Genomic DNA, 19,426 nt, shown 5'->3' on the forward strand with positions numbered 1-19,426 from the left:
GTATTTCATTGATTGACGAAATTTAAATTTCAAATATTACTACTTTACTTTTATGTATAATATTATTATCACAGGCAATATAATATACCAATATAATATACCTTTATAATTTTACCTTTTTGAAGCTAATTTATACTATCTTTTTAAGATTAAAATTAGGAATAAAATGACACTTATTTTTAATTTAAAAACACATAAGACGAGTTGACCATCTTTTGTCTTTGAATTAAGCTTCCAACACATCTATAAATCATTCAAGGCTATGAAACATATTAATCACTAAATGGGTAATTCCATAATCAACGATAATAATTTATTGTTTATTGCTTTGTGTTTTTAATAGCATTGATCCTTAACGCATTATAAAATGGGTTTTTAAGTAAATATCCATCAAGAATTATATTCGTCCAATAAAATTAAAGTACTCAAATATTTCTGGATAAATATAAACTCTTTTTTTATTGCGATAAATCTACGATCGACGATTGACGACGACACCAAAATAACATCTGAAGTCACGAACATAGGAGCAGCATTTCACGTATTTCTACCCCACCCCTGTCGTTAAATTACAAAATAGATAAATCAAAGAAAATAATCGTATAAAAATGAAACCTTAGATAATGAATAATCATTGCGTAAGTGGAGTAACTAAGGCGATACTGAAAAAAATATTTTAGTCGACCGAATCGATTGTTCTATTTCCTGTTTTAGTTTTTAAGGTCAAACAAAGTTTACATCATAAGCATTAAAAGCGGATCAGAAACAGTTTTGTTTCTGAAACAATTGCTTGAAAGATTTAACCAAGCTTGAAAATGAAATATATTCTAAATTAGAATTTGACCAATCTTCAATCGAAAAGAAGCATGGGCTATTTTAAAAAATCATTGCAAATAGTGTCTTTACTTGAACGGTAATTTAATTTTAATAGATTAACGTTCAGTTATTCTATTAAATCACAACAGTAAAAAAAAAATTTAGAGATTATCTTCTTCAATAATTTTGTTTTAAATACGATATAACGTATTTCACGAAATTATATAAATACGAGTTATATAAATGTTCTATCAGTATTCTCGATTCCAGTATCTTATTAATCTGTGGCCACTACCTGTCAACCGTAGACAGATTTGTTTCTCTGTCTACGGCTGTCAACGAACGTCTGAAGTTTGGACTTTGACAAACTTTAAAAAAGTAAAAACGTCAAAAGACTTCATAAATTTGAAACAGTTATTTATTTTAAAAATAAAAAAAGTATCTAGACAGTTTTATAAAGTTATGGAAATCAGTGTCACTATAATTAAAATATTTATTTATACAAATCTCTGTTGTGCGAATATTAAATAGCGAATTTTATTAAGCATTGAAGCAGTTTTTTATAGGTGTACCTTAATGTACATAATACTTAAATGGTAAGTTTCTGGTAAATAAATATATATATTTATTATAAGAACTTAAAAACAACATTTGTGTTTGCTTGGGAATATTTTATATTCATAAAAAAAGTTTAGTGTAGTTAGCTTAGTATATTAATAGAAAGAAATATTAAAGAATCTTCTAGAAAAAAAATCCTAAGTAGTATAATATCTATTGCCGTGATGGCCCAGTGGTAAGAACGCGTGAATCTTAACCGGTGATCGTGGGTTCAAATCGGGCAAGCACCACTGAATTTTCATGTGCGTAATTTGTGGTTACAATTCATTTCATGCTTTACGGTGAAGGAAAACATTGTGAGGAAACTTGCATGTGTCTAATTTCACTGAAATTCTGCCATATGTGTATTTCATCAACCTGCACTGGAGCATGCTGCATGCTGGAATAAGCTCTAAACCTTCTCAATGCTCTAGCAATGGGACATTCACAGGCTGTTATAGATGATAATATCTATTATTAGAAATTGCACTGTGAACATCACTAACAATAAAATCGAAGTTGCTAGAACCTCATGCCTGCAAGTAAACACTCTCGGTTGGCTAGAATAATTTATGATTGGTTGGTGTATGTATACACTGACAGGCCTCATCTTATATGAACTAAAGTTCCAAAAAGCAATGGTAAAATAATAAATGAGGATTTTAAATTCCATTAATAATAAAGTATTGCTCAATCTATATTATATTATACAAAATTTGCATAATGTAACACATCATTTATGAATATTTTAATTTAGTTTTCCTCATTTTGATATAATTTTAATGATGATTAACTATTATTATAATAATAAGGCATGCAGTAGGGTTATGTAGGGTTGCCAAGTTTTCGCTAATATGTAGGGAATCTGAAATTAATATCTGAAACTGCCAGTCGGATTAGGAATATTTTTTTTTCTGTAAAATTCAAATTCTTAAAAGAGAATAACGCTAGGGACAATGAAGGTGAAGCGTGATGCATGTGAAACCGTGCATTACTACTAGTATTATATTAATATGTTTTTTTGTGTAAGTGTGGTTAAAGGGGTATGTAAGGGTTACAAAGGCTTGCAGGTGTGTTGCTGGCCTTTAATATTAGATATTTGTTTTTTTTTTAATCATCTGCAATCAACCTTTTTGGTTTTAATCAAATTTGTTGAGTAAGCTTTTCTCAATTTTGAGAGTGCACATCCAATGATGTGTCATCTCCTCATCATCATCATTATCTTAAAGGTCTTCAATCTTTACTCTCATGTAGTATAGGTATTCTATATTTTTTATTTCTATGTTATTGGGACTAGGTTCTGTGTTTGCAAAGAACATGTTTAGAGGCTTTTTGTTTTTTTTGGATATTGCATAGACTATTTCACCTCGTACCTTGTTCCCTGTTTTTTCAATCTCTTGTATTATGGCCGATTTAGGGGTGGTGTGATGTAAATTTTTAATTACAATTCGGTAACATTTGTTTTGCTTCGGGGTGAAAGTGTGACCGATGAGACCATTAATACGGATGAGTTCTATTAGGTCTTTGTATGTTTCGGTTGATTGTGTCATCACTCTTAGCTGGTCTCTATTTATGATTTTATAGAAGTATTTGCTACTAGGTATATTCTTATTTAATAAGTCTGTTAATTTAGATAGGTCTTCTATTCCATACAATATAATAGGTGGTGGTTTGCTAGTTTTTTTGGGATGAGTGGGTGTATCTTCCGTTGACTCCTCAGTTGGATCGACAAGTAATCCACTGTATCTGTTAGAAGTGTTGACTCCTATTTGTATTCTTTGATCTGGTCGATCTAGTTTTTGAGTGTGTGGCGGGCTATTAGATAATCTTTTTCTTTTGAGGTGATGGTCTGTGGGTATTCTTTGCCAGGGGGAAGGCAAACGTTGCTGGAGTCGTCAGCTGTAGTACTTTTGGCTGACGCTTTAGGCAAATTCTTCGAGTCACTAGTGCTGATATTTCCCATTGACGACGATCTCGGTCTTGTGATGAATAGGCTTGGATGGAATGCCTGCTGTGTGAGTTTTTTATTCGTGCTGCTGCCAGTAGCGTTAACTGTCACGGGGGCCTGGTCGCCCACTCCCGCGCAGTCTTCGGTAGCATATTTCACACGCGTAGGCCCGGGTACCTCTGAGCAACGGGTGTTAGCAGGGTCGCATGACAAATCAAAATTCTTATCATTTATTAATTCCAGTTCCAGTTTTTATCCGTGCAGTGACGGAGAAAGAATACATTTCACTGCCCCTCTCTTTCCTATGGGTGTCGTAAGAGGCGACTAAGGGATATCTGAGCGACCACCTGCTCATCTGGTGGTAGGATGCTAACATCCGCCTGGCTTGTTACCACCGTACGCATGGTGAAAAACTCGTGAAGTGGCTTGCAGCCGCGTTTCGAGGTCAGCCAGCGTACAGCCAGAGCCCGAGCGAGTATTGCCGCGATGGGTGTTGGTCCAATTGGAGACGGCTGTTAAACCAATGCCGGGGGAAACTGTATTGACCTGCCGGTCAGGGAGACCCGAAGAAACGGCTGTTCCGCTGGCCGCCCGTGGCATAGTACAGGGGCCCGAGCGTGCCTAACCAGCTCGTGAGGCTGCCCCACCAGGCCACGCATAATCTCGGGGTGGACCGTCGTGCCGGTTGGTGACCGGTAGGTGGGGTCCCGGCGGCCACTTCCGGGGGGGTTCAGGGGCCCTTCCGTCCGGCGGGTCAGTGTATTTTTCCTTTTGGCAACCACTTGGGGAAACACGCCTCCACACTTTGCCCATCCTTATCGTGGCAATACATCGCTCGCTTCACGTCTCTTTTCCATTTCATTTTTCCCAAATGGCGCAACAAAAAAGAAATAACGGTCGTACAGCGGTGCACACCCCCACCATACCCTCGCTGTTTGAGGTCGAGTTCTCTAACATCCGAGGACTCCACACTAACCTCAACGCTGTCCACCACCATCTCGAGACAGCACGGCCAGCAATGTTGTTTCTCACGGAGACACAAATACTCCGTCCTGCCGATACCAGCTACCTTAATTATCCCGGCTACACGCTTGAAGAATCCTTCAAAGCGAAAGCCGGAGTATGCTTGTTCGTCAGGACGGATGTTTGCTGTCACCGACTGCGCTGCTTGGAGGACCCCTCCTTCTCCATGTTGGTGGTACGTGTGGACCTGGTTCGTCAGAGCCGAGTCTACGTGTGCCTCTACAGATCCCACAATGGTGACTTGGAGACAAGCCGATTATTTGACCATCTTAGTCGGGTGGCAGATGCTGCGCAAGAGCAATTTCCTAACGCGGAATTGGTGTTTTTGGGGGATTTTAATGCTCACCACGAATCCTGGTTGAAATCCCTCAAAACTGACCATGCTGGAAGGACTGCTCATGCTTTTGCTCTCACACATGACTTGACCCAACTGGTTGATCAGCCCACCAGGATCCCAGACATTGATGGGCAAGCACCTTCTCTACTGGACCTTCTGCTGACTTCTCACCCGGTGGAATATCAGGTTGTGGTTCAGGCTCCTCTTGGCTCTTCGGATCACAGCCTTATTTCTACCAGACTGCCACAGGCCAAGCTGCCGCCACTAGCGGTATGCAAACGTCGCGTTTGGCACTATAAGTCGGCGGATTGGGACGGTATGCGCGATTACTATGCGTCGGTCCCTTGGAAGGAACGTTGCTTCAGTGGGAATGACCCGACAGCTAGTGCCGCTGCTGTTGCTGGCGAGATCATGCTGGGAATGGAATACTACATTCCTAGCTCAGATCTCGTCAGTAGGAGTACGCGTAACCGTTGGTTCACTCGTGAATGTGCCGATTCTGTATCATCTAAGCAGGCGGCATATCGCAAGTGGATCAACGGCTGTATTAGCGGGGCATCTAACATTGACTCACTGAAAGCAAACTATAATAAAAATTCCAAGTCCTGTAGAAAGGCATACACGAGAGCGGATGCACAGCGCATTGTACAGATTGGTCATGACCTTGTTTCGCATCCTAGGGGCTCCCGTAGCTTCTGGCGTCTGACCAAGTCTGTGCAAAACAATTTCTGCCAACCTTCGCTGCTACCGCTCAGAAATCCGGACGGATCGCTAGCTCACAGTCCGCAAGAGCAAGCTGATCTCCTGGCTAAACTCTTTGCCGACAATTCCGTCATCGATGATTGTAGTGCACTGCCACCTACAATACCTGCATGTGGCCATACGATGCCTGACATTAAAATCAGGCAACGTGATGTGCGTGCGGAGCTGCAATCACTTGATGTACGGAAAGCTAGCGGTCCCGATGGAATACCAGCCATAGTGCTGAAGAAGTGCGCAGCGGAGCTGTCTCCTGTGTTAACGCGCCTGTTCCAACTTTCTCTCTCTTCGGGAAGTGTGCCGGAGGCTTGGAGAAGAGCTAATGTGCAAGCGGTTCCCAAAAAAGGGGATCGGTCTGACCCGGCAAATTATCGGCCAATAGCTATCACCTCAGTACTTTGTAAGGTGATGGAACGGATTTTAAACAACCAACTGATCCATTACCTAGAAGATCACTGTCTGATTAATGATCGTCAGTACGGGTTTCGACCAAAACGGTCCACAGGTGATCTTCTAGCGTACGTAACACACCTCTGGGGTGAAGCTATCGACAAGCATGGAGAATCGTTGGCTGTCAGCCTCGATATCTCCAAGGCTTTCGACAGGGTCTGGCACAGAAGTCTTCTCTCCGAGCTACCGGCATATGGTCTGCCTGCTCAGCTATGCACCTGGATTGCCAGCTTCCTACACAAGCGTAGCCTTCGTGTTTTAGTAGATGGTTGCGCTTCACAATTCTATGTAGTGAATGCTGGGGTCCCCCAGGGATCTGTGCTATCTCCCACACTCTTTCTTTTGCATATCAATGATATGCTCTCTCTTGGGAACATACATTGCTATGCAGATGATAGTACAGTGCATGGTGGATACCACGGACGCGCAGTGGCTGGGCGGGCGGAAACTGAGGAGAGGCGGGAGAATCTTGTCATTGAACTCGATAGGACGTTAGAGCTCATCGCCAAATGGGGCTCTGATAATCTTGTTGAGTTTAATGCCAAGAAAACACAGGTATGCGCTCTCACGGCGAAAAAGTCAACATTTTCCCCTCTTCCCTCCCTCTGTGGTACTCCGCTGGTGATGCAAAGCAAAATCGCCATGCTGGGGATTGACGTTCGCTGCGACCTTAGTCCAAGGGATTACATCGAGGCTGTTATAAAAACAGCTTCACGGAAACTCGGAGTTCTGAACAAGGTGCGGCGCTTTTTCACGCCACAACAACTGTGCCTGCTGTACAAAACACAGTTACGGTCTTGCGTGGAATATTGCTCGCACTTTTGGGATGGCTCCGCTAAGTACCTACTTGAGGCCTTGGACCGTGCCGTACGCATTATTGGCGACGTAAAGGTCACAAACACCCTTGAACCTTTACAATTGCGTCGTGAGATAGCAGCACTTTCTATCGACTGTATCACGGCGAGTGCTCTGAGGAATTATTCTCTCTAATTCCTGCTTCCCTCTTCCTTCTTAAGTCCACGCGAGCTGGTTCTCGATGTCACCGCCTAACTGTGACATCAATTCCATCGCGAACAAAGAAATTTGGCAACTCCTTTCTTTGTCGCACTTCCAAAAAATGGAATTCCTTACCAGCTCACGTGTTCCCCTCCTCTTACAACCCGGGTTCCTTCAAACGAGGCGTGAAGAGGCATCTTGCGGGCCGGCAAGGCGAAGGCGGCTAGTGCAGAACGTTTTTCCCGTCTGTACTGGCCGTCGTCGCGTTTGGACTCTACTACCACTTACCATCAGGTGGAGTAGAGTCATTTGCCCTCCCGGCGAATATAAAAAAAAAAAAAAAAAAAGTCCATTTTAGTCCAGTTAATTCCAGATTAAAGAAAAAATAAATACAATTGTTTGCTTACAATTAGTATTTGTTGCACTAATTGGAATATTTTTAAAAGTTTAATAATAAATAAATTCATTGATAATATTCATATATTCACATACTATTGTTATAGAAATTCTGGCATTCATTTGTAATTTTGGGCGAGTTAAATAAATACAATGACCGCACGTTTTATGTGAAAGTATATAATGATTGTTGAACTTGTACATTCGTATTTCTAGTAGAAACGTTATAACATTTTCTTTTGTGGACGGTGGACATTTGTATTTGATGATTGCCGTATCAAACCTGAACAAGTATGACTAATTGTATCAGTTTATAACTTTTTCAAACAACAGGACGAATAAAGACAAATAAACAACTTTGACATTGAATTAACGCGATACCATTGGTTCGTTATGGATTCGTGAAAAAACTCTAAAACAAGAAAGAGATTCATGTATTCTTCGCGGGCTTCGCGCGGCGTTACACGACGCGTTTGTTGGTATTTGTCGGTTTTGCTTTTGTTTTGCTCCGCTGCAAAATGGGCACAAACTATAGTATAAGCCAGGTGCGACCTTTTGAGAGATTAGAACACTGAATAGTTCTTGCCGTATTTCGCGCTGTTAATTCGCACGGGAATATGGAATTTCCTTAACAAAGGCTGTTAAACCATTTACACGACGGATAAATAAAAGCAGGAATTGAAGGAGGAAAAAACTTTAATATCTCATTATGTTTAATCGAATAACACTGAGTGTGGTAGGACGTCTTGGATTTTAATTGAGGGTCACGATATAAAATAAAGGTACACAGCTTTCATGTGCTTCTGGGCTATCAATTTAATCTTCCTTTTCTTCTTCATACTAGTCTCGGTTTCGCACGGAATACGCTACGTAAAACGTTCATATCAGAATACATATAACTTTATTGGTTTACGCAACGCACGTCAGTAAAACTCCGAGTAAGTATCATTTCTCTTCAATCAACGTCATATTTCAGGCAATTTATATACAACAATAATCAATTATTCACCTAAACCTAGAATTTTCCACATGAATCACTTCATCCATTAGTGAAAATTTCCAGCTCAGACAGACGCGGATTTTTTATAAAATGTAGTGATAGTGATATCTCATAATATGTATTGTACTGGTATACCATTAGTTGGATGTATTTTTTTATGTCTGCTTGTTTTTAGTTCCAGGCGGCGTCTGAATTTTGGGATTACTGCATTTGGTTTTTTAATTGATTATATATATATATATAGTACGATTTAATCTTTTGGATATTATCCATTTTGCATTATATTCGGGTACATTATTTTTACTCTTTTATTATCTTTTCAGATGCCTCAAGTCAGAGTTTCCCAGGGTATGCTTAGAGGCAAGACTTGCTCGACTTTTAATGGCATAAATTTCTACAGTTTCGAAGGTGTACCATATGCTAAACCGCCTGTCGGTGACCTTCGCTTCAAGGTAATTTTGCTAGAAACTGTGACTAAACATATTTCCTATGTATTAAGGCTTTTTTAATTATTTTGGGTTCATTAAGACAGATTATGTTTTAGCTTTGTGTGACGCTTGTAAGATTTGAGAAATAAGCTAAACTTTTATCCTTAATAATATTATAAATGCGACGGTGAGTTTGTTTGTTATGAATGATTACATTAAATATACAGATAAGGACATATGAAAGCCGCGGTCCAAAACTAGTTCCTGTGTAACTACTCAACGCCACCATTTATTTTCCTAATTCCAGGAACCACAAGAACACGATGGATGGTCAGGTGTATGGGATGCAACGAAACCGGGCAATAAATGCCCCCAAGTCAATCCCTTTGGTAATGGATCGGTGGAAGGGTGTGAGGACTGTCTGTACTTAAACATTTACACCCCAATTCTGCCAACGGAGGAAATAAAAAAATTGCCAGTGATATTTTTCATTCACGGCGGCCGATTGACATTGGGCTACGGTGATTACTATAGACCGGATTATTTCATCCAAAACGATCTTATATTGGTAACGATCAATTACAGATTGAATGTATTCGGTTTTTTATGCCTTAATACACCGGAAGTTCCGGGTAACGCTGGCTTAAAGGACACTGTCATGGCCTTAAAATGGGTTAAGAATAATATAAAAAACTTTAACGGCGATGACGATAATATAACGGTTTTCGGCGAAAGCGCGGGAGCAGCTATCGGTGTGTCATATTTGACGTCCAAAATGGCGGATGGGCTGTTTAATAAAGTTATTTGTCAATCTGGAACATCGATATCTGATTTATATATTGTTGGAGACGATCCGGTAGATAGGGCTAGTATTGTTGCGTCATATTTAGGAGGAAATACAAGAGATAAGAAGGAACTTTATGATATATTCTCGAAAGCATCGACTGAAGATTTAGTTTATGCGGTAATATCGGCAAAACTAACCGACCATCCCGCTGTTCTAAGTGCATTCCTTTTGCCGGTGATCGAAAAGAAGTTCGACAATGTCGTCAGATTTTTCGAAGAACCTCCAATTGTTTCCATAAAAGAAAAACGTTTAAAAAAATTACCTGTTCTAGTAACGGCGCATACGCACGAAGGAGCATTATTCGTGGACAAAGACGAGAACGGTAATATAAATTACGTAGAAAATTTCGAATATTTCATACCGTCTTACCTGTTCATAAAACACGGTACGCCAAACGCATCGAAATTCGCTGATAAATTGCGTCAATATTACTTTAAAGGTAAAAAGTGTGATGAAAAAACGAAAAATGAATACTTAAATCTCGTCAGCGATCACTATTTCCTCCGAGATATAATGCTATTCGTGGAATTGTTGTCAAGTTCTCTAGATGTCTTCATGTGTAGATTTGGGTACTTTGGTAATATGAATATAAGGGCTATGAGGAGTTTAGGAGTCAAAGGAGCGACGCATGGTGACCTGATACAGTACATATTCTATAGAGAGAGTAAAGTGAAATCGGCTTCAGAGAAGGATTTAATGATAGCCCATACTCTTGTAGAGGCGTGGTGTAATTTTGCGAAAACGGGGTAAGTTTTTAATTTTATTTAGAGTAATATGTAATATGTGTTTGAGTAAACAAAAGAAGTAGTTCTACAGGCACAAGGGACATAACATCTTAGTTCTCGAGGTCAGTAGTAAATTGGTGAGGTTAAATTTAATATTTCTTACATCGCCAATGTCTATGGACGGTGGTGACTACTTACCATCAGGTGGCCGATTTCCTGTTCGCCTATTTAATAAAATAGATTTTTCGTCGTGGCCGAAATCATGATATTTCTTGAATTGATATAGTACAAGTGCATAATCCTATTTTATTTCAGAAAACCAACTTTCAATAATCGCAGCTTAGACTGGCAACCCTACGACACAGATAAGAAAATGTGCTTAAACGTCGAAGATGATATAAAAGTTGAAACATTCCCGTCATTCGAAAGAATGAAATTTTGGTTCGATTTAATAAAAGAAAGATCAAAATTATAATTATTTAAGTATATTAATAATGTTGTGACTGCCTCGTTGGTCGAGTGGCTGGATGTAAGGCCGCAGACCCGGACGTCCTGTGATCAAATCCAAAGTTTTCCAGTCGAAAACTCTCCTATTACAATTGGAAGAGGAGTAATATAAATAAATAGCTTTCATATTGAATTGACAAGATTTGTAAATGATCTTGGCAGTAAAAGTGAAACTACTCTGAATTGAACTTTTACTTAAATAACAACTGTGTTTGGATACGAACAAAATATACTCTGCATAATGCTTTTGATGTCTTGATATTGTGGAAATATATAGTGTTATCATAATGTAATGGCAGTAGAACAAATATATAGCATGCAAGTAATATATTATATAAAACGCTTTTTAGTATTGATGTTTTTAGAAGTTACTTAGCATAGTAATGGTAGCAGAACAAGCATCTGATATTTTTCTTTAATTTTAGTGATAAGTGATGTTCGAATAATTGTTTAGTTAAATACTGTTATCTCTTTCTGTCATAATTAATTTTACATTTGTAAGAAGAAGACAGCATTTATTATTAAAAGTATGGTAAAGCCGTATTATATTGAATGTTAAGCAAGGTATAAGGTTGAGCTTGGGTGGAAATGGGACAATCAAAGATTTAAAGAAAGTTTATTTACCTGAAGTTATTCCAAAAGTTGTTAATATAACTAACATTGTTAAATAAATGTTGTTTTTTTTTTATTTTAATAAAGTATATTTATTTTTAAATAATTTTTGTTTCTTTACCCCAATAAAGTTTTATTATAGTTAATATAAAGCAAGCAAAAATGGATTGTTTGTCTGGCAATAAAAACGTGGAGACACATCGACCTAGCAAACTTAATTAATTAAACACCAAAAGCACACGTCTGTGTGTATTAGAAAGATTAAATAAAAAGAATGTACATAGATTTTATCTCCGATTAACTAAAAATATTTATTATTAATTGACGAGCCGTTTGGCGTGTTTAGTAGGTACCTGCCTTTCACGCCGAAGGTTGTGGGTTCGATTCCCACCCAGGACAGACAGTTGTGTGCATGAACATGTCTGTTTGTCCTGAGTCTGGGTGTAATTATCTATATAAGTATGTATTTACAAAAGAAAAGTAGTATATGTAGTATATCAGTAGTCTGGTTTCCATGACACAAGCTCTGCTTAATTTGGGATCAGATGGCCGTGTGTGAATAAAGTCCCAGGATATTATTATTATTATTATATATGGTGTCTTAACATCAAGATGGTCTTAAAACCATTACACGTTATATAGCCCATATAAAATGGCGCCCTAAGAAATATTAACCATTTCATACATTGCCTATACTGCACCATTGGAAGCTAGTGTTATGTCCCTTATAGACGGGCGTTTTTGGTTTTTAACGCAAACTGATATTTATCCGATTTCAAATTTACAAATCGATTACAAAATCCGATGTCAGTAACGCCTAGCCTCACCGAATCGCTTAGCAGAACCAAGAAATCGAAATCCGAATCGCAAAATTCGCGCGATCCTTTTTATTCCGCTTTGTTCCAATTGGTTAGAAAGAGAGAAAGCTAATTTCATATTACGCAACAATCAGTTTGCGTTTGGATACCATACACAACTCGTTTGGTGATATCCAGCGATTTTATTTGTCGATTCAAAATCTTTTAGTGATGTCGATCTATAGATCGCTGGCGTTTGGTTCGGCTAGGTCGATTTTTGAAATCGGATTTTTAGTTTTTGAAATCGATACGAATCGATTTGTGTTTAAAATCGGATTTTGAATTCGTTTTGGTATATCGGACGCATGCCTAGACCTTATGCCTGTAGTTACAATTGAAACACAATTACACTTACTACTGTTTGCCAGTAGATAATCTGATGAGTGGGTGGTAGCTACCGAAACAGGCTTACACGAGACCACCAAGTAAAACTTAATGATCGGTATATTTGAATAAAACAAAAAACTTTGACAAGATTTTATTTATTCATATTATTATATAAAAAATACGCAATCTGTATGCGCAATAATAAAATGGAAATTAAAACTAGAATCATTATTGGCACAGATTACCTACATTAATTTTAATTTACAAATCGATAAATTATTTGACCAAAAAAAGTGACTAAATTTTTATTCCTAGTGCGAATTTTCGTGCGTAATTATTACTTACAATGTTATCATACAATCAAGTTTCCTCTTAATAATTAAGATTATAGGATTCACAATTCCATTCGTTTTATTAAACATTTATTTAAGTTATTAATTTTAACTAGTACTATTACTCCATTTGCGTTTTAGCGCGTAATTTAATGTCACTTTCTTTGACTCGTGTTGCCAGTTATTAAATAAACGACAAACTAAAATAATATAAATAAATATGTAAATATATTTTAATTTTTGTGTAATATTATTTGAGCTATCATGCAATTGGAGCAATAGCGTTACATTTGAGATATATTTGAAATTAAAGAAATTATTATGCAATACAAAATAATAATTGAAAATGCGTAGGAATATAGCCTAAGGAACGGCGAAGCATGATCCATCTAGTGATCAAGAATACAAATTACATATCGTCTCGCTTCCACGTGGTGCTCTTTGTATTACCATCGCACACAATTACTGCAAATATATAATTATCAGGGACTTCCTTTTTCTGATTATTATTATCTATTCCAGTTTCACGAACGTTATTTACCGAGGAATGTTCGGTATGTACCTGTTAACTCCACAACTCTGCACTATTTAACCCACCATATGGTACCAACTATCCATACGGACTTGGCCACCATCACATATATAGCTTTAAATCCCTGATAATTACAAACATAACCAACGATGTTTTTGTTGTATATATCGTATATCATGCCAAACTTAATACAGCTTAAATAAAAATGCTAATAAAATATATTATAAGAAAAAGGCTTGTAGTTAACTCTTTTTTTTTTAATCTGATTGTTGTGTTACATCTTGATGTGACAAAATAAAAAAAAAATAGTAGTAATCGCTAGCGCTACATAAATCTTGTATAATAAATATTTAATTTCTTTACAATTACAATATTGTTGCAAACTTTATTTTGATTTTCGTTTATTATATATAGTAAAGCCAGTTAAAATAAACTAAACATAGATATTATTTCTTAAAAATAACTCCTTAAAATATTTGACTAAGTTACTTTACTGTGCTTTTATTTGTTTTTAATTACTATAAATGCAAAGGAATGTAATCTGTAAAAAATATAAAAAAAAAAAAGTCTTCGTTGAAAAAGTATTAACTTTGCTTTTTTATAAACATAATGAATTTTAATAACAAAAAGAAAAAAATAATAATAATTTAGATGTTTTTTTTTTATAAAGGCACTTGAAATCACACAATGAAATTAATATAGTTTATGCAAATTGTTAAGGATTGTATTAAATTGTGATAATCGAATCAATAAAGTGAGTAGTAGTAACATGAATGTGTTTGATATTGTGAAGAAATAATTTAATTTTTTCATTATTTGTTACCAGTATAATATATATACCAGTATATAAAATTACGAGTAATTTTACTTTTATTTCTGTTAATCATCCTAATATGCATGTCATCTGAAGGTATAGGTATTATTATATACTTTAAATATATAAAAACATGACTATGTGGTCCTCGTACTGAGACACAATAAATACAGATGGCACTCTTGCAGAAATAAAAGTAACTTAGGCTATTTTTCTTCTCCTGTTAGATATTTAAGCCGATTTTGTCATACAAATAAAAATTTCTCCGAGAGTTCTGATTTTAACAAAAACATATATATATATATATATATATATATATTATTGTAAACACATTGGTCATAGTGCTGAATTTGAAGACAAACTGATCAAAGTAAAAATTTAATAAATAAAGATTAGAATCAAAATTTGTAGTCTACTTCACACGATGCAAATGCAAGACATTATAAACAAAAAAAAAAGAAGCTCTGTCTAGCCGCTATGGAAAAATCCTCTCACATTAGAACAATGAATTTAAAAATGTTATGAAAATTTTATCATAAATACAATTTCTAGTCAGCACTTTGGCCCACATATATAGTTTCTCAAGCCCATTAATGGCTTCATACAAAATAACTGTAAACGAAAAAAAAAATATCTTATTTGTTAATTATGAAAACTAAATATATATCTTTTGCTCTTTAAACAATTTAAATGAATACTTATATCGAAATTAATCATTTTAACATTAAAAAAAAATTAAATGAATACGCTGATTATTTGGAATGTTCAACCAATAAATGCTTTTCATACAATAATGTTATACTTTATATAAACTTTTCATGAAACAAAATATATAATATTTAAAAATATATAATAAATATTTACTTTTAAAACTGTAAAATAGAATATAAGAAAATCTATTTCGATAAAAATAAAACTATTTCTTAAATATACGGAATAAAACGTAGAAAATACGAAGATAGATAAGATAAATCGACGTAAAAAAAGAAATGTGACAAAAAATAGATAAATTACAGAAACAGCTGGTCTCCAAGCTTACTTCTTGCCCCCTAATGATTCGAAGAAGTTAACGAACTTATTGACACCAATATTCTTCGGTAAATCGTCTTCAGGGGGATCGTTGGCTCTGATAACGTCTTTCGGATTCACATTGTTGCTCGCCACCATTTTGATTTCATTCGAAGGTCTCGGTTTCTTGTCCGAATTACCGTTGAATTTGATATCTTCGACGCCATTCTGTGGCATTTCGAATTTCTCTTGTATCTTAACGATGTTTATACCGAAGTCCATATTTTCCGGTTGTTCTACAACTCGTACTTCAGTGGGTTCGACTTCCTGTTCTTTATTATCTGGTTCATTATCAACTACATTATCGGGTACTGTGATTTCTTCAGGAGTAACGTCGACTATGTTATTTTGATGAACTGCTTCATTATCGTCCACTATTAAGGCTTGGATTTCTTCTTTCGCTTCAACTGTTTCTTGCACGTTAACTAATACCTGTGTCTCTGTACTTTCAACATTATTAGTAATCATTGATGTTGTTATAATCGTTTCTTCAACAATCACCGGAGCCGTTGAAAATTCAAGTTTTTCACTAATGGGAACAATGCTTTCATTTGTCACAGGATGATCCCAGATTTTGTAGTATTTTCCGTATAATTCGTCCCAAAATTCCATTTTCTCTTGATCCGGATTCGAATCCAACGACAATTCGTTGCCAATGTTCAGGTAATAGAGATTGTCTTTGGTGACTGGCAGCCATGTTACTGGAAGGTAGTGGTTTTCATCTGGTGTAGGGTTACTGAAAATTAAAAAAAAAGGAATATATATTTATTAAAACTGTTTGTAGTGCATAATACAACAAAGCTATTAACAAATCGTATTAAATATGTAAACCTAAGTTTTGTTTTTATTTAGCCGGTAAATAACCGGCCAGAGAAAGGTTATAGACCATTTGACCCACGGAGATGGAGCAGTCATCGCAGGTAGAACCGTGCGAAGGAACTAGTAGTACATATTCTTATACTAAAAAGTAAATATAATTTCGTTATTTAAATTAATCAAATTTACCAATTAATATAATTAATTAAGTTATTGTACAGTAGTCTATCAATATCCCACTGCTGGGCTAAGGCATCATCTCCTTTTATTTGAAGCTTATTCCACTACGTCCCTCAAATGCGAGCTGGTAGCAACTGTCAAACTTTCATTCAACACATGCAGGTTTTCTCACGACGTTTTCCTTCACCGTCGTACTCGAGATGATTCATGAACACAAATTAGACCGATGGAAATTAAATGACACGATATCTTCTATATCATCTAAATTAGCTGAAACTTACCCGCTCTTAGCGAAGTTCGTCCACAACCTCAGCAAACGCTCTCTCATCTTAACATCCTGGGGCGTTGGCTCAACGTTTTTCTGAAGGTCGTTCTTGAACAGGTAACCCACTTCGTTCACATGCCCCGCGTGTTTCAGGTCCAAGCTTTTCAATAAATCATTGCTCAAGTCCAATTCGCCGTTGTAATTGAATTTGTAGAAATAAATCGGCTTATTTGTATTATTAACGAGATACTTGATATAACGGTGCATATTGACGTTATATAGACAGTCAGACAACAAATGGGCTTTATCTATTGAGCTCTCATCACCCACAGCATCACTTTTAACGTATAATGCCTTTATTTTATCAGCAATAGCTAAAGATTCATCTGAATTTCTCTCAATGTTCAAGTCTTTTGGAATGTATGATTGCAAATCATCAGTATCGCGAACGAACGCAACTTCAACAGCAGTTGAACCGATCATAATTGGTATATCGGCTACTCGTCCAGATGTCAATACATCCACAAATGGTTCGGTGAGGAATGCTTCGACACCTGGAAATTCTTTTTCGACGACTGGTGCGAATGGATTCAAGGTCTTATCCATTGTGCCAACTAAAGGAGCCATCCTCTCGTACGCCTCTACAATGTCTCTTACTGGCGTTGTCGACAGGAACTCAAAAATTTCATCGATATCTATCGATTCGCAGCCCAGCTCTTTGGCCAAAGCTGTTGCGTTATCTATTGGACTCTTTTGAATCGCCCAAGGGTTCAGCGCTGTGCCAGATTGAATGATAGCTTTGTTTATTAAATTTTTCGTCAATGGACTCGCTGTTAGGAGCGTCACCAATGCGCTACCAGAACTTTTACCGAATACCGTCAGATTGCCAGAGTTCCCTCCGAAATTCTTTATGTTCTCCTTTATCCATCGAAGAGCCTGAACGATGTCTTTAGCGCCAGCATTTCCCGGTACTTCTGGAGTGTTAAGACATAGGAAACCTAGGGGTCCACATCTATAGTTAATGGTAACAATAACTACGTCTTTCTCTACTAAATAATCTGCACCATATAGGTTGGTACTGTTCGATCCCATACGGAAGCCATCACCCTGAATGAAAACCATAACGGGCAGGAATTCCCCGTCTACGTTTGGTGTGTAAACATTTAAGAAGAGACAATTCTCATCCCCTGAGTACTCTTTGTTGAAGAATGGTTCGATTTGAGCGCAGCTGTTCCCTTCTGATGTGGCCTCGCGTACACCGTCCCATGATTCTGGCGGCTGTGGGGCCTAGAAGTAAAAAATGTTGCAAAATTATACCAACGATATTTCATGTCATATAATGTTGGGCCCAACGAAGTACTTCAATAATAATAAATATCCCTATTTGTAAATATAAATTAAAATAATAATAATAATATCCTAGGACATTTTTCACACACGGCCATCTGATCCCAAATTCAGCTTGTACAAAGCTTGTGCTATGGAAACCAGACAACTGATATACTACATATACTACTTTTCTTTTGTAAATACGTACTTATATAGATAATTACAACCAGACTCGGGACAAACAGACGTGTTCATGCACACAAATGACTGTCCTGGGTGGGAATCGAACCCACAACCTTCGGCGTGAAAGGCAAGTGTCTACCAACCACGCCAACCGGCTCGTCAAGTTATTAGTATATAATTAAAAGTTACGAAAGATATAATATAGGCCTCTGTTTGAAAGTTTAATGGGCACCAGATACAACGGACCAATAGAATAATCTCATTATACATTTCTATGACAAAGTTACGTTATATTTATACATAAAAAAAGAAAATAGTCTTTACACAAATTATAACAAAAAAACGCCGTCCAAAAAAAGTCCTATAGCTATTATTTAACTGAGGTGCTACGTTCAGTTATTCACTGAGTACTTGTTTAATTATATCATGTTGAATTCGGAGTTTTTTTTTTGGATACAACTTATCAAAATGTATTATCATAGCAAAGATAGCAAGATAAATAAGATCGATGACGGAGTATACTCTCAAGTGGTATAGAGTCATATTAAAATTCATGAGTCAAAGTTATTATGTATTTTCAATTAGATTTTTATTTGGATATATTTGTGTAGGAAGCGTATTGGCGCGTTAGAAATAGAAACCATTTCTTACACCGCCAATGTACGCAATACCAAGTATCCCTGTTTGGCGGGGTTTGTTAGTATGATCAGTTGTGATAATCTCCTTTAAAGTTTACATAATAGATATAGCGAGTTATTCATCAAAACCAGTCAGCTTTTATATGAAAAATTAACAGCCTATATATATCTCAAGTTTGGGGTACATCCTCTCCTTTAGAGATAGTTGAGCCTACAGTGGAAACACTACTGAATTATATCCATCGTCGCCGAGCACGAAATGAATAATAAACACAAACCCCTAAAAATTAGTGGTGCTTGCCCAAAGAACCCACAATCATTAAGATGCAGATTCTAAATCATCTCGGCTCATTTATATATATAAAAAATTTATAACCAAAACAATCTACAATAGATTATAAAGGACAAATTAACTAGCATACGTATTAAGGTTTAAAAAATTGGCAATTTTTTGGACTATTTTCTGAAACTTCTGCGAACATTACATAACAGATCAGTTACGACTTCACCGGAGATATTATCGCTTATCACTCGCATCGTTATCTTGTTTGTTGAGATCAAACCGTATCTAGCATTTCACACACATTCTGCAGTTGTTTTTTTAACTCTCTTTTAGATTAACTTTATCGAAATGAAAATTATTA

The 19,426-nt window shown here is 36.6% G+C and overlaps 2 protein-coding genes across 7 annotated transcripts in view; one reads left to right on the forward strand and one right to left on the reverse strand.

Moving 5' to 3' along the window:
• Positions 1–1,168: 1,168 nt before the first annotated feature.
• On the forward strand, positions 1,169–11,458 carry LOC126778847 (esterase FE4-like). Of its 2 annotated transcripts, none has more exons than XM_050502557.1 (4): positions 1,169–1,412; positions 8,646–8,774; positions 9,058–10,343; positions 10,638–11,458. In XM_050502557.1, the coding sequence occupies exons 1-4, from the start codon at positions 1,410–1,412 to the stop codon at positions 10,795–10,797; spliced, it is 1,578 nt and encodes a 525-aa protein (XP_050358514.1). In that variant the 5' UTR covers positions 1,169–1,409; the 3' UTR covers positions 10,798–11,458. The 2 variants fall into 2 exon arrangements, with proteins under 2 accessions (XP_050358514.1, XP_050358515.1); XM_050502558.1 differs by lacking the exon at positions 1,169–1,412 and adding an exon at positions 7,863–8,260.
• Positions 11,459–12,770: 1,312 nt separating this feature from the next.
• Positions 12,771–19,426, reverse strand: part of LOC126778815 (juvenile hormone esterase-like) — a 33,929-nt gene continuing 27,273 nt past the window's right edge. For all 5 annotated transcript variants that reach the window (XM_050502512.1, XM_050502510.1, XM_050502508.1 and 2 more), the window contains 2 exons: positions 16,649–17,919; positions 12,771–16,107 (listed from right to left, as the gene is read on the reverse strand). In XM_050502512.1, coding sequence (XP_050358469.1) covers positions 15,339–16,107; positions 16,649–17,919 — 2,040 coding nt within the window. In that variant the 3' untranslated portion in view covers positions 12,771–15,338. The remainder of the gene's footprint in view (positions 16,108–16,648; positions 17,920–19,426) is intronic.

This window comes from Nymphalis io, chromosome 27, assembly GCF_905147045.1.
Source record: "Nymphalis io chromosome 27, ilAglIoxx1.1, whole genome shotgun sequence".
NCBI lineage: Eukaryota > Metazoa > Arthropoda > Insecta > Lepidoptera > Nymphalidae > Nymphalis > Nymphalis io.

What these genes read in the sequence shown, in the direction of transcription:
- LOC126778847 (XM_050502557.1), top strand. An exon ending in TCGGTGACCTTCGCTTCAAG is followed by an intron (nt 8,775 to 9,057) that starts GTAATTTTGCTA and finishes TCCTAATTCCAG; the next exon opens with GAACCACAAGAACACGATGG. An exon ending in TGTAATTTTGCGAAAACGGG is followed by an intron (nt 10,344 to 10,637) that starts GTAAGTTTTTAA and finishes ATTTTATTTCAG; the next exon opens with AAAACCAACTTTCAATAATC.